The 12,806-nt window shown below is 42.4% G+C and overlaps 1 protein-coding gene across 3 annotated transcripts in view; it reads left to right on the top strand.

Annotated features, from left to right (window-relative positions):
• RASEF (RAS and EF-hand domain containing) overlaps nt 1–12,806 on the top strand; it is an 82,142-nt gene that overhangs the window by 25,466 nt on the left and 43,870 nt on the right. For all 3 annotated transcript variants that reach the window (XM_042964743.1, XM_042964742.1, XM_015539985.2), the window contains exons 2-3: nt 7,855–8,001; nt 11,205–11,295. In XM_042964743.1, coding sequence (XP_042820677.1) covers nt 7,855–8,001; nt 11,205–11,295 — 238 coding nt within the window. The remainder of the gene's footprint in view (nt 1–7,854; nt 8,002–11,204; nt 11,296–12,806) is intronic.

The following is a 12,806-nucleotide window of genomic DNA, read 5'->3' as shown; positions in this document are numbered from 1 at the left end:
ACCTTTAGCACAGTGCCTCTTGCTGTTTCTGTCTTCCTCCCTCCATTGGTAAACTCCCAGTAACTAAATGTCAGTGATTTCAAATAGGAAGCAATTTACAATTTGAAATGTTTCTAGACTTTGAATCATCTCCCAGGGAGTTTCCATTTTAAAATCTTTGCTGGAATGTTACCCATATAAGTGCTTAGGGAAGTAAAATACTCGTCAGGGTGATGGGAATCCTGAAGGAATTTTATCCGTGGGAGATGTATTTGGGAGGGGGCCTGGATGAGGCACTGGTGGTTGAACACCCAGACTAGATCATCCTCTGCCTGAGCAGTATCAAAGCAGAGCCAAGGAAAGGGCAGGCCAGTGGACTGGCTTCTCTTTCTGTCTGTGGGATGGTGGGACCGAGTTGAAGAGATCATTATTTTTTTTTTCCCTCTGGAAGGGAGAGCCGGAAATAATTTTGTAACTGAGTTAATGTTCTCACCTTTTGTGAGAACACCAGCGGGAATCACTTCCAGTCAGAGGCGGCCGGCTTCAGGCGGTTAGTGGGCCGAGAGGCACACCCTTGTCTGGAGAGAGAGACACGAACTTCACAGAGAGAGCTAATGCTGCCTTAGGGCCAGAGCTGGATTTGGCTGTTGGAATTTATTTTCTAGTCATTTGGGGTTTACTCTGAAATATGATGTACTATGTAATAAGAGTACGTTTTGAAGTCAGTACCTTTTACCTAACTTGTGTGGGGGTAAAAGGATAAGCCTTTCCACTTACTGACCAAATGACAGTATGGTTGGTTCAGGGCATCCAGAGAGATCAGCTGGTGTCACCTGAATAGGAATATACCCATTTTTATTACCCCCAAAGAGAAATAAAACTATCTGATTTTTAAATTAATTTTTATTAATTTTTTATTTTAGAGAAGGAGAGAGAGCAAGTGGGATAGAGGGGCAGAGGCAGAGAATCTCAAGCAGGCACCATGCCCAGTGTGGAGCCTGACATGGGGCTCGATCCCATGACCCTGGGATCATGACCTGAGCCGAAATCAAGAGTCAGATGCTCAACTGACTGAGCCACACAGGCACCCTGAAACTATCAGATTTTTTTAAAAAAGATTTAGTTTTTAGAGCGATTTTAGGTCCATGTAAAAATTAAGAGGAATGTGCAGAGATCTCCCATATACCCCCTGGCCACACACTTGCCAACTTCCTCCATTTTCCAGAACTCCCATCAGAATGATACATTTGTTACAATTGATGAACCTACATTTATACATCATAGTCACCCAGATTCCTTATTTTACATTAGGGTTCACTTGTGTACATTATGTGGGCAAAGGTACTGTGACATATACCCATTATTATGGTACAGAGTATTTTCATTGCCCTAATGAAATACTGTCTCCAGGTTTTACCTTTTCCGGAATGTCATAGAATTGGAATTAATATGTAATCTCTTCAGATTGGTTTGTTTCATGTAGTAATATGCATCTAAAGTTCCTCAATTCTTCTCATGGCTTCACAGGTCAGTTTTTTAGTGTTGGACACTATTTTGTTGTCTGGATGCGCCAGAGTTTATCCACTCACCTACCCGAGAACATCTATCTGGGTTGCTTCCCAGTTTTGGTAATTATGACTGAAGTGGCTATATGGATTCATATGCAGGGTTTTGTGTGGACATAAGTTTTCAACTCCTTTAGGTAAATTGCTAGATTGTATGGTTAAGAGTACATTTAGTTTTCTAAGTAACTGTCAAACTGTCTTCCCAAGTGAATACCATTTTGCATTCCTGCCAGCAATGAATGAGAGTTCCTGTTGATCCACATCCTCACCAGGATTTGATGTTGTCAGTGTTCTGGATTTTGGCCATTCTAATAGGTGTTGTCGTATCTTTTGTTTTCATTTGCATTTCCCTGATGCCAAATGATGTGGAGCAGTTCTTCATATGTTTATTTATCATCTGTATATCTTCCTTGGTGAGGTGTCTGTTAAGGTCTTTGACTCGTTTTTTAAGTCAGGTTGTTTGTTTTCTTACTGAGTTTTAAGGGTTTTTGAGGGGTATATTTTGGATGACACTACATTATCAGATGTACCTTTTGCAGATATTTTCTCCAGTCTGCGGCTTATCTTCTCATTTTCTTGGCACTTTCACAAAGCAGTTTTTAATTTTAGTGGAGTCCAGCTTCTCAGTTCTTTCTTTAATGGATTATGCCTTTGGTGTTGTATCTAAAACTTTGTTGCCATACCCATGGTCATCTAGGTTTTCTCCTTTCTTATCTTCTAGAAGCTTTATAGTTTGGCATTTTACATTTAGGTCTGTGATCCATTTTGACTTCATTTTGGCGAAGGGTATAAATTCTGTGTCTCTGTTGGTTCTTTTGTAAGAGGAAGCCCAGTTCTAGCACCGTTTGTTGCAAAGACCGTCTTCGCTCCATTGTATATTACCTTTGCTCTTTTGTCAAATATCCATTGACTATATTCATCTGGGTCTCTTTATGGGCTCTCTGTTCTGTTCTTGTGATCTGTTGGTCTATCTGATCAGATTTTACTTGTCTATAATTTTACACATTCTATGGCAAAGGAAAGTAGAAGTTCATGAAAACTTCTGAAGTTGTACATTTCTGGATTCAATGACAGTGGACTTAGATTTACCTTTATCTCTACAAACTTGTTTCAAAGTCCTTTGCTTAATTACCTGCTTCAGCCAAAACGTTGTGAAGATGGAAATAGGAAAGATGCATGTTTGATTAAGTTATCACTTCATTTTAACACTTCCGCTGGATTCCTACTCTCTCAGTAACTGCCCTGCACCCCCACCGTGTCTCTGCTGTGCTTTCAGGCCCTGTGAGGTCCTCTGGCTCCTGCTAACTTCTCAGGCCACATCCACATCTGATGCTGCTGCTGTCCCTCCCCCACTCTGAGCTGTCCAGCCCCACCAGCTTCTTCCAGTTACCTGCTCCCTGCCCCCACCTCTTCAGCTTATGGTTACAGGTGCCTGGGACAGGCCACCATTCCCTCACTTCTTTCCTACTTTCTGCCTAATTGACATCGACTCATCCCTCAAGTAATCCCCTAAAGGCTGGTCATGTTCACCTGTCTATGCTGCCAGAGCATCTTGTACTTAACCTTCAAATGAGGGAAGGAACTCAGTCTGTTTTTTAGCATTTTACTTTTAGGATGTAGCATGGTGCCCCTTGCATGGCATGGATGTTTTAATTTCCCACGCTCATATATTAGTGTCATAATGTCAGTTTTCTTATGGCAGTCGCTAGTGTACAATGATGCAGACATTGGTACTTAATGCTGTTAGCTTTTGTTCATAGCAAACTGTTTGGGCTTTAGATCTGTTTAACTTATAGTTTGAATGAATAGGTTAGCTCCCTATTTTAATGCTTAAGGGAGCAAGACTTGGAATCTAATGGAGTCTTTTCCTAACAACCTTATTGGATCACTGTGTTCCTTAGTGTGGAGTGGTGTTGTCTGTGCTTGGCTGTTCCCAGAGGTGCCCTTATTATTATTTTTTTTAATGTTTATTTGTTTTTGAGACAGAGAGAGTGAGTGAGCACACAAGCAGGGGAGAGGGAGAGAGAGAGATTGGGAGAGGGAGAGAGAGAGATTGGGAGAGGGAAACAGAATCTGAAGCAGGCTTCAGGCTCTAAGCTGTCAGCACAGAGCCCCACAAGTGGCTTGAACTCACAAACTGAGACTGTGACCTGAGCCGGCAACCACCTGAGCCGCCCAGGTGGCCCCCAGAGGTGTCCTTAGACCAGAGGTGTGCAGGCATTCTAAATACCAGCTCTGCTACATTACATACACATAAAGGTAGATATAGACGTGCTCTTCTAAGTAAAGTGTTAATCCTGTGAAAATATGTGACCCTTTAAAAATTTTTGCGCATCTTAAGCATACCTGTTTTTCTTCCAAGTTCATGTAATAGCCCTTTCAGCTTCAGTGGGAATATTTGTGATTTAAAATGCATATTTCCCAACATAATTTTATTTTGGTTTTTATTTTTTATTTTCCCAGGGACAATTTTAAAATTCTAAGTTGTAAATTTTTCGTCAGTAATTAGCCATCACCGCTGTCCTTTTTTTTTTTTTTTTTAAACAAATGATCTTGTAGTTTATCAGACAAGAAGATGAGTAGGCTCAAGTTTTAAACATTTAAAGCTGGTTGATAATTCAGTGTGTGTTGTTCTCTGATCTGATGTCTTTCTCAGCCTTTCATTTGATCTCTTTCCTTCAGACATAAATTAGATTACTTTTAGTGTTAGGGGCTCTCCAGCACTGAAGTGCAGAGAGCGTGTTTTGTCTTGGCTAACTAAAGCATATGATTCGACCCTCTGTTGGTACCGAGTATTTGTCAAGCACACCTATAAACAGGTGTACGTGGTACTTGTGAATCCAAACGTAATTGCCTGAGATGAGTCCCTGGACTTAAAGAATTAAAAGAGCTTCAGGCTTGTCACCACCGGGCACCACACTCAGCACCCACCTGTGCCACCCTGGGTTGGGCCAGAAAAAACCAGATCTGTGTGTGTGGCATTGTGCATCCTCTGCTTGTTTAACCTTTGATGGCAGGAGCAAGGACACGGGGGAGGCCGGTGACTGCGGCACTCTTAGCAGAATAAAGATCGTCTTGGCACCAAATAGTGGCACCAAGTCTGCTGAGCTGAAGAACCCACATGTGTTTAGCTGCCTGTGTGCGGGGCACAGCATTGAAAGCTTGCATAGAGGGACCAGGTATCATCTCTTGTTACAATAAAACATTTTTTGTCTTTGTTTTTTTCCATGAGGTGTCAGAATTGCCAGGTACTTTCTGGTGGCTGTCTCAGCATAATCCAGGTGGTTCTCTGGTTTCACAGATAGAGACCAAATGAGGCACACAGGAATATGGGGGGCGGGGGAAGGTCGGAATGTGCCTTATTGTCTCCTAACGTGCTTTCCCCAAATAGCTTTAGGCAAACCAAATTTTATGAGATTATCTTATTTTAATCTTAGTCATGCCTTCCTTCTTTAAAGGAGTCTCTTTGTGATGTGGACAATCCCTGCAGCGATAATATACATCCTCCTGCAAAGTAGGTTTTTAAAAATCTTGGTATGTTAAATCTTCTTCATGCCCTTGGGACGCCTGAAGACCAGCTCAACATCTACTCTTGGCACGAAGAGCTAGTTTCTCCATGGGGAGCTGGACTCGAGCCAGAGGGGCTGAGATGGAATCCTGGCTTTGCTATCAGGACAGTGCTTACCTGTCTCTGTCTCAGTTTCCTCTTCGGTAAACAGGATACTAGTGGTAACTTCTTTATAGGGTTGCCAGGAGGGTTGAGTGACTAGTACATAATAAATGCTAAATCACTGCCTGGACTACATATGGAAGGTGCTTAGTAAGTATCTGCTTCAGTATATGAATGCTTCAGAAGAGTCTTTTGTTTCCTTGAAAGAGAGGGGGTGGTGGTGGTAAAGACTTAACCCTGGTCATAGAAGCTTTTACGTAGTAAGTACAAAGCTAGCACGGAAGAGGATGAGGAAGTAATTTAATCTGGAAGAGGATGATTAAAAAAACAACATAGGAAACTATAATGCCAACTTTTTAAGTTCAAACTGACTATAACAAGTTCCAAGTCATAGTGGCTTGGAACAAACTTACAAAATACAAACTTATTTCTTTCTCGCGTGTCATTCAGATTAAAGTGGTCAGTCAGCCCTGCAGGGCAGGTGACCTCAGTGTGGGGACTCCAGAATCCCAGCGCACTCTATCCTGTGTCTTTGCCATATTAGAGTTCTCCACTTAAACTATGAGGATGAGGAAGAGAGATGGAAATAGGTAGAGGAGTGGGAAGAGAGGGAGAGGGAAAGGGGATGGAAGGAGAGACACAGAGAGAGAGAGAGACAGACAAAAATGAGTATAAGCTGAGGATTTTATGAAGGATTTTAGGGAATAAGCCATGAAGTGGCAAACACACCATTTCTCTTCCCACTCCATTGATCAGAACTAGTCACATGGCTCCGGTGTACTTGCCTGCGGTTCTGGGAAGTAGCTTCTCCCTGTGTGCCGGGTAAGAAGAAGCAGGACAGATGAGCATTCCAGTAGTCTGTAGCATGATGGTTAACTATAGAACCTATCTTCTGATGATGGCAGATATTTTCTAGAATCGATCTGTTTGTATACTTCACTGTAAACCATCCATAAACCATAACTTCTTTATAATGTCAAGACCAGCAAAGGACTTGAGAAGATTTAGAAATCATTATGTGTCTTTCTTATTTTTGAAATTTGCAGAAAGTCAGGAAATCTGATCTCTGCTTCTGAACATTTTATTGTGCTGTTAGCCACTAAACTAGGACTCTAGGTGACAGTATCTTAATGGCCATCTCTGACAGGCAGGTTCCTATTAAGGAGAAAGTTTTTATGTTTTGTATTCTGCTGGTGATCCGTAAATGACAAAAGGCAAAGAAGTTAATGATCCAGTTATGCACTGAGGTTGCATGGGACAATATAAGAGTATTTTTGGTTTTGTTTCCTGCTCTAGTAAGTACAGCTCACTATTGCAACTAGCATTTGTACTCCGCTCTGATGGGAACGGTGATGACTGCTTTCTGTCTTATATCAAATAAAGTGACTTCATCCTGCAGGTTTATTAATAACATTTCACTTGAGCAGTTCTTTTGAATCATAATTGGCATCTACGCAGATTGAACAGTTTATTTAAGACCTAGGGGATTTTATAGCCACATGGGCACCCCTTGAGGCCATGCTTAACTAAGCTTCTAGGTTAATATATACCTCAGATTTTTCACTGTTTCATAGTTCAGTGGATTAATTTTGAATCCCGTTTCTAATGCAAGGTTCAGATGTCTAACATAATTGGGAAGCAAAATAGTGTTATGGTGGATCATGTGGTCTTCAGCCTCAGACTGGGGTGGCATCCCAGCTCTGTCACTCAGTCACTCAGGGACTTTTTATCGTTGGCTCTGGTTGCCTAGGTATCTCTAGTAACAAATACCAGACTGGGTGGCTTCAACAACCAAGATTTCTCACATTTTTGGAGGCTAGAAGTCCCAGATCACGGCGTTAGCAGGGTTAGTTCTTTCTGAGGCCTGTCTCCTGGGCTTTTAGATGGTCACCTTTCTGTGTCTTCACATGGTCTTCCTTCCTTCCTTCGCGCACCAGGTCCTGAACTTGAGTCAGGAGCACCGCGAGCCCCCCTGACTCACTCCTTTATCCTCCGGCAGGCAGGCTGCCAAGGCGCATCAGTTTTTCTTTTGAAATGACTCTGGAGTATTTGTCTTTTAATAAAAGTTAATGACAAATAGAATTGTCACATATAAGTATATATGAATTTATATGAAGTAATTTTTAATGGACTATCAAATAACAGGTATACTCACTCTTCTGATCATAAATGCTGAAATATGTCTTATTAGAGATTGGTGGAACACGTTATTAATCGGTTTAATGGTTAACTCACTTTTTTTCTGTATATCTATTTTTTACCTTTCTGTTAAAGGAAAAAAAAGAAAAACAGCAGTAACTCCCTATCATTTCCTCCCTATGCACTGGTCTACATCTTCTAACACTAAATCATGACCTTATAAAACTAAATATATACAGTTTTTATTTATCCAGTCATCCCTCAATAAATCCAGGAAAAAATGAGCTTGCTGTTCCACTTAAAAAAATAATACGGAGAATAAGGCAACGGCATCTCTTCCCTCTCTTCCGGTCCTTCTATTGTTGCTTTTTTCTTCCTTGGTTCTTACGTATCTTATTCCTCAAAGTATTGTGAAAATTTGCCTTTTTATTTTTTACTTGGTTTAATTTAGTTTTTAATTTTAATTAAATTTTTTTTTTTTTTTTTTTTTTTTTTTGGCAGAAAAGAGCAAGTCAGTACCTTGTATCTAAACATCAACCTTGTGGAGCCAAGACTAATTCAGCCATACGAACACGTTATAAGGAACTTCATCCGTGAGATCAAACTGCAGAGCACAGAAATGGAAAGCCTGGCCATTGCAGTGAAGAGGTATTAGAACCTTTCCTTTCTCTGTGGCACGCGGGGGTCCTTTAACTGACTCTCTGGCCAGGTGGCACGTGGACTGAACTGCACTGTCGCATCATGTTGTGGGTGGGCTTCCTGAGCCTCAGGAATCTGGAGCTGCCTAAACTCAGCCAGCTATGAGGGCAGCTGCGTCGGGCAGTACTTTGTAGGGGCAGCCAGCAGCCCATCAGTAGGTCGCTGTGACCCTGTCATATAAACTTTTCAAGGCCAATGATTCCATACAGACCAGTTCAGAGAGATTTGTTATCTTCTATCCAGCCACTTGAAACATACGGGAAACTTTTCATCCAGAGAGGCAGACAGGACTCCCATTTGAAGCCTGGCCTCGTCACTGACAGGTGTGTGACAGGCAGGTTTCTGCATCTGCAGAATGAAACGATAAATATTCACCTTCTCAGGATGTTGAGATGCAATCGATGATGTCATGGCTGGAGCCCCTGGCGCAGGCTTAGTGGTGGGACTCTTCCTCTCTCCGGCCCTCCCCACCCAGCCTGAACTGAAAGCCAAAAAGCTTTAATCGCGTACTGTCATGCAGACAGTTTGTGTAAGCCATTCATCTTATTGGTTTTACCAGCAGCCCAGTGCAGAGAAAGAGCTTAGATATGTTACAATCCAAACATCAGCCTTTTTGCCCCCCGGAAGGAGCACAGTCCTTTGGCAGTAGTGGGAAAGAGGGCATGTTGTTTGCTGTAATTCCTGGGTGTTCTGCCCCACAGATGCTCGTTGCTGCCATCTGTTTTACCGACATCTCCGAGCGTGCAGCACGTCCTGCTGGTCTCTGCCAGAACTTGTGACAGCCTCTTTGATAGGATGTGCCCCATGTGCATGGAGGCAGGAGAGGGCTATTCCTCTGTCTCTTTATTCTTTCCTTCAAAATGATGATCAAACTATCTAGTTGACTCTCTGCAGTAAGTGAAGGGAATTAACGTATAGAAGAGTAATGTTTTAAAACATTGATGCTAAGTAGGACTTTGTATAGTGCTGGGGTCACGCAAGAGTTGTACCATTCACAGGGGGTTTCTTAGAAAATTTTCAGTTCCTGACCCTGAACTTCTCCCTCAAGTTTGCCTGCTAGGGGCTTTCAGTAGGATAGGAGGGTGGTCCTCTGCATTCCAAATTCTGTAGAGCATTATGGAGCTGGGGGTGATTCACAGACACACATGTTGAGATTTTAGAGTGTCCAGTGAATACGTCTTAAAACAGACTAACTTCCCTGTACACACACACACATATATACACACAGACTCACACAAAACCATGTGGAACACACAGACACACACACACAGACACACACACACACACACACACACACACACACACACACACACACATACACATTTACATGTGACCTTTAAGGATGTTACCATGTAAACCCATCGGGGAAAAAAGAATGGGATTCTTAATGTTCTCATCAGCAGCCAGGCTGCTCTGCTCCTGTGGAGTGAGTGTGTCATGTGTGTTGAGCTGTGTTAGTGCTTCTCTCCTTTCTGCTTCTGTGTTGTCTGGGTGGAATCCAAAGTCAGGCTCTGCCCTAGCTGTCTGAGACGTCGCTGAAGGGCTTACATGACAACTGTGCAGTTATCTTATGTTCTTACCTGAGGGCCATCCGTCCTCACCTGGGCTTTTTGGTTGGGGGAGGGTCTCCATCTTTTCGCCCTGCACTTGGACCTGAAGAATGGTCCTAGTGTCTGGATGGGAGCCCTGGACTAGGTTAGAGTGGACAGTCTTCATCTCATTAGACATTTCACTAGGAGTTAGGAATTGCTGGGGGCAAACACTGTGTCATTATAGAGTACCCCAATTTACCAAAAAAAAGTTGCTCAGAAATGAGGAGGCAGAAAGAACACATTCAGGAGCAGTCTCAGATGCCCAGATGTTTAGAAGGAGCATCTGGATATCTAGAAGGGGCAGTTGGAAAAATGGTCATAGAGGGAGAAGGGATATGTGGCTTGGCTGTTTACATTCCCAGAGTTGACCAAATCAAACCAAAGTTGCTCTGGAGATATGTAATTCCTAGATTTCAGACAGTAAGTATTTATAAACGAACCAGAAATAGCTGACTTTCTAAACCAGGTTAACATACCTTTGGACAAGCTGTAAGGTAAGGATGAAGAAAACACAAGCAGGAAGTAGTAGGAAATCATGAAAAATTTTATTCTGGGCCCTTCTCCCAACCCCTCAGTGTTCATTTGGAACTTGATATAGAAATTAAACTATAGCATGAACAGACTGCTAACCAGGAGTAAGTAAGTGGAAAGCGGGTAGGACGGTATGGCAGAAGCCTTCAAACTGGAAGATGGGAGGTCTTATATTTAGGTCCTGGTCTCTACTTTTTATTAACAGCATGTCATTGATCGTCTAAATCTCACGCGGCTGCTTTCAAGTCTCTTGTAATCTAGTTGAGTAGGCAAGGCTCATACAGGATAAAATTTAGATAATCAGACCTGCAGCAGAGAGAGAACAAATGATACTTTTTCTAGGGCTTAATCTGAAGCCTCAACCATTGTAAAGTGGCAGATGTCTCCATACTAGACAGTTGCTCAAGAAAACTATCCCAGAACTCTTTTCAATGAAATGTTCCCATTTCTGACTTTCTGGCAAATCCGTGTGCTCTGCCTCTAGAGAGAGGTGATTTAGTGATGACATTAATAAAAGAAACAGAATTTTTATACAAGGTAAAGACCATATATCTGTATTCTAGAACTTTGGGAACTGATTAGAAATAGTTGTTGAGATTCCTTTTTTTTCCACTTCTAACTGTAGTACTGTGTGTTTCATAGAATAAAATCTCAAAATTATATCTAACCATCTGTTTGCCATGGGGTTCTTTTTTTGTCCAGAGTTGTCACTCAGTCATGGCAGTAAAAAGGATTTTCAGAATTTATTGACAGCTTCCCAGTGATTTGGTATCTTTATCTGTACTTTGCCACAGTCTAGTTTAATACTGTTCTATCTAATTTATACCATTTATTTAATGCCTAGTTTTAATGTCATTTTACACCCAAATGGTCAAATTGCCAATCTCGTTTTATTATGTGGAAGGAACAGGGAATATTACTTTAAACGGCGGGTTTCTCCTCCTCTGTAAAAATAGGGGTTGGAATAGCGGAGGTTGAAGTTTTCTCTGCATGTTGCAGTGACAAGACGTGCATCCTCTTGAATTTCAGAGCCCAGGACAAGGCAGCCATGCAGTTGAGTGAGCTGGAGGAGGAAATGGACCAGAGGATTCAGGCGGCAGAGCACAAGACGCGGAAAGATGTGAGTGTGTGGGATCGGCCCCTTCTTTCCACGAATCTTGAGGGAGCACCTTTTGTAGACTGGGCGCCAGGCAAGGTGGTGCAGCAAGTCCAGGTTCCAGGGGGCTCTCAGTGAGGGCAATTTTTGGTGGTGGTGGCTTTGTGGGGAGAGTAAGGAGAGAGAGAGAGATAATAAGTAATCAAATAAGGCAGATAATTTCAAGCACAACAAGTGCAGTGAAAAGCAAGTGTGGTAGACCGTGATGGGGAAAGGAGGCGGGGAGGCCAGCAGCCTCTTTGTAGAGGCAATGTGAGAGCTGAGGCCTGAGGACGAAGGCAGAACCCTCTTTGGTAGAGGAAGGTGGCTCAGCTTTTATACCATTGTCACTGACCATGTCCACTGCCAACTTTAAATCTAGGTTGTGGGGAAATTAAAATTCTCTCTGCAAACTTCAGTGTTTTATAATCGAATATACTTTTTAAAAAATTTTATTTATGTATTATTTATTTATTTTCTTAGAGAGCGAGAGAGAGAGTGTGTGAGTAGGGGAGGGGGCAGAGGGAAAGAGGGAGAATCTTAAGCAGGCTCCATGCTCAGTATGGAGCCCGGCGTGGGGCTCGATCCCACAACCCTGGGATCATAACCTGAGCTGAAATCAAGAGTCGGACGTTCAACTGACTGAGCCACCCAGGCCACCCCTAATGGGATGTACTTTTTATTCATCATAGGCACTCTTGTGGTTGAAAGTTGCTACATCTTCAGTGATTTCCGGAGACACAATAATTGTCTTTTTTCCTTATGTAATATAGTTAGGTGATTAATGTTTACTGAAAACAGAAAATAGATATGATATATCTTTGAGGCTAACGTTCAGTTGAACATTCTATTTTCTTTTCCACTCATTTGCTCTGTTACCACTGAGAGGCAGCAGTGGGGAGTAAGAAGGCCTGAGCATTGGCATTTGACAGGCCTTAGTGTGCTTCCTGCCTGGGGTAGGTAGCCCTGGGAAAATAACCTGCCCTCTGACGGTTGTGGTTCCATCTTAGAATGGGGTAATGTCACCTACCTGCTTTGTGGAGGTTAAGCCTGATGATCTGGCTATGTGCCTAGCACCGTGCCTGAGGTATGGTGGGTACATCACACCTGGGGCCTACCCGCTCTTTCCTGTTGCTTTGCGTACTTTGCCTTTTTTCACATTCTTTGCCTAAAACTGCTCTCTCACATGCATGACTTCAGGTCTCTTTGTTGTCTTATTTCTTAATGACATATTTAATAACTACTGGGAAGTCATAGTCAACTGAGTGAATGGCTCAGAATCCACAGGCCCAGCTTCAGTGCAGTGGGGATCCCATTCTTCTGTTAGCACTTCATTTGTTGTAGTCTAGAAACAGAAAAATCGTAAATTCTTTTCCTTTTTTCCCTCCATCCGTTAATCTGTGTACTCACTCCTGCATCGCACACTTATTGAGCACATAAGCTATTCTGCCGCCAGTCTCCCTGCTTCTTCCAGCTAAGTACGGAACAGACAGATT

The sequence above is a fragment of the Panthera tigris genome, chromosome D4 (assembly GCF_018350195.1).
Source record: "Panthera tigris isolate Pti1 chromosome D4, P.tigris_Pti1_mat1.1, whole genome shotgun sequence".
In the NCBI taxonomy this organism is placed as follows: domain Eukaryota; kingdom Metazoa; phylum Chordata; class Mammalia; order Carnivora; family Felidae; genus Panthera; species Panthera tigris.
This window is presented reverse-complemented; position numbering and strand designations above follow the sequence as displayed.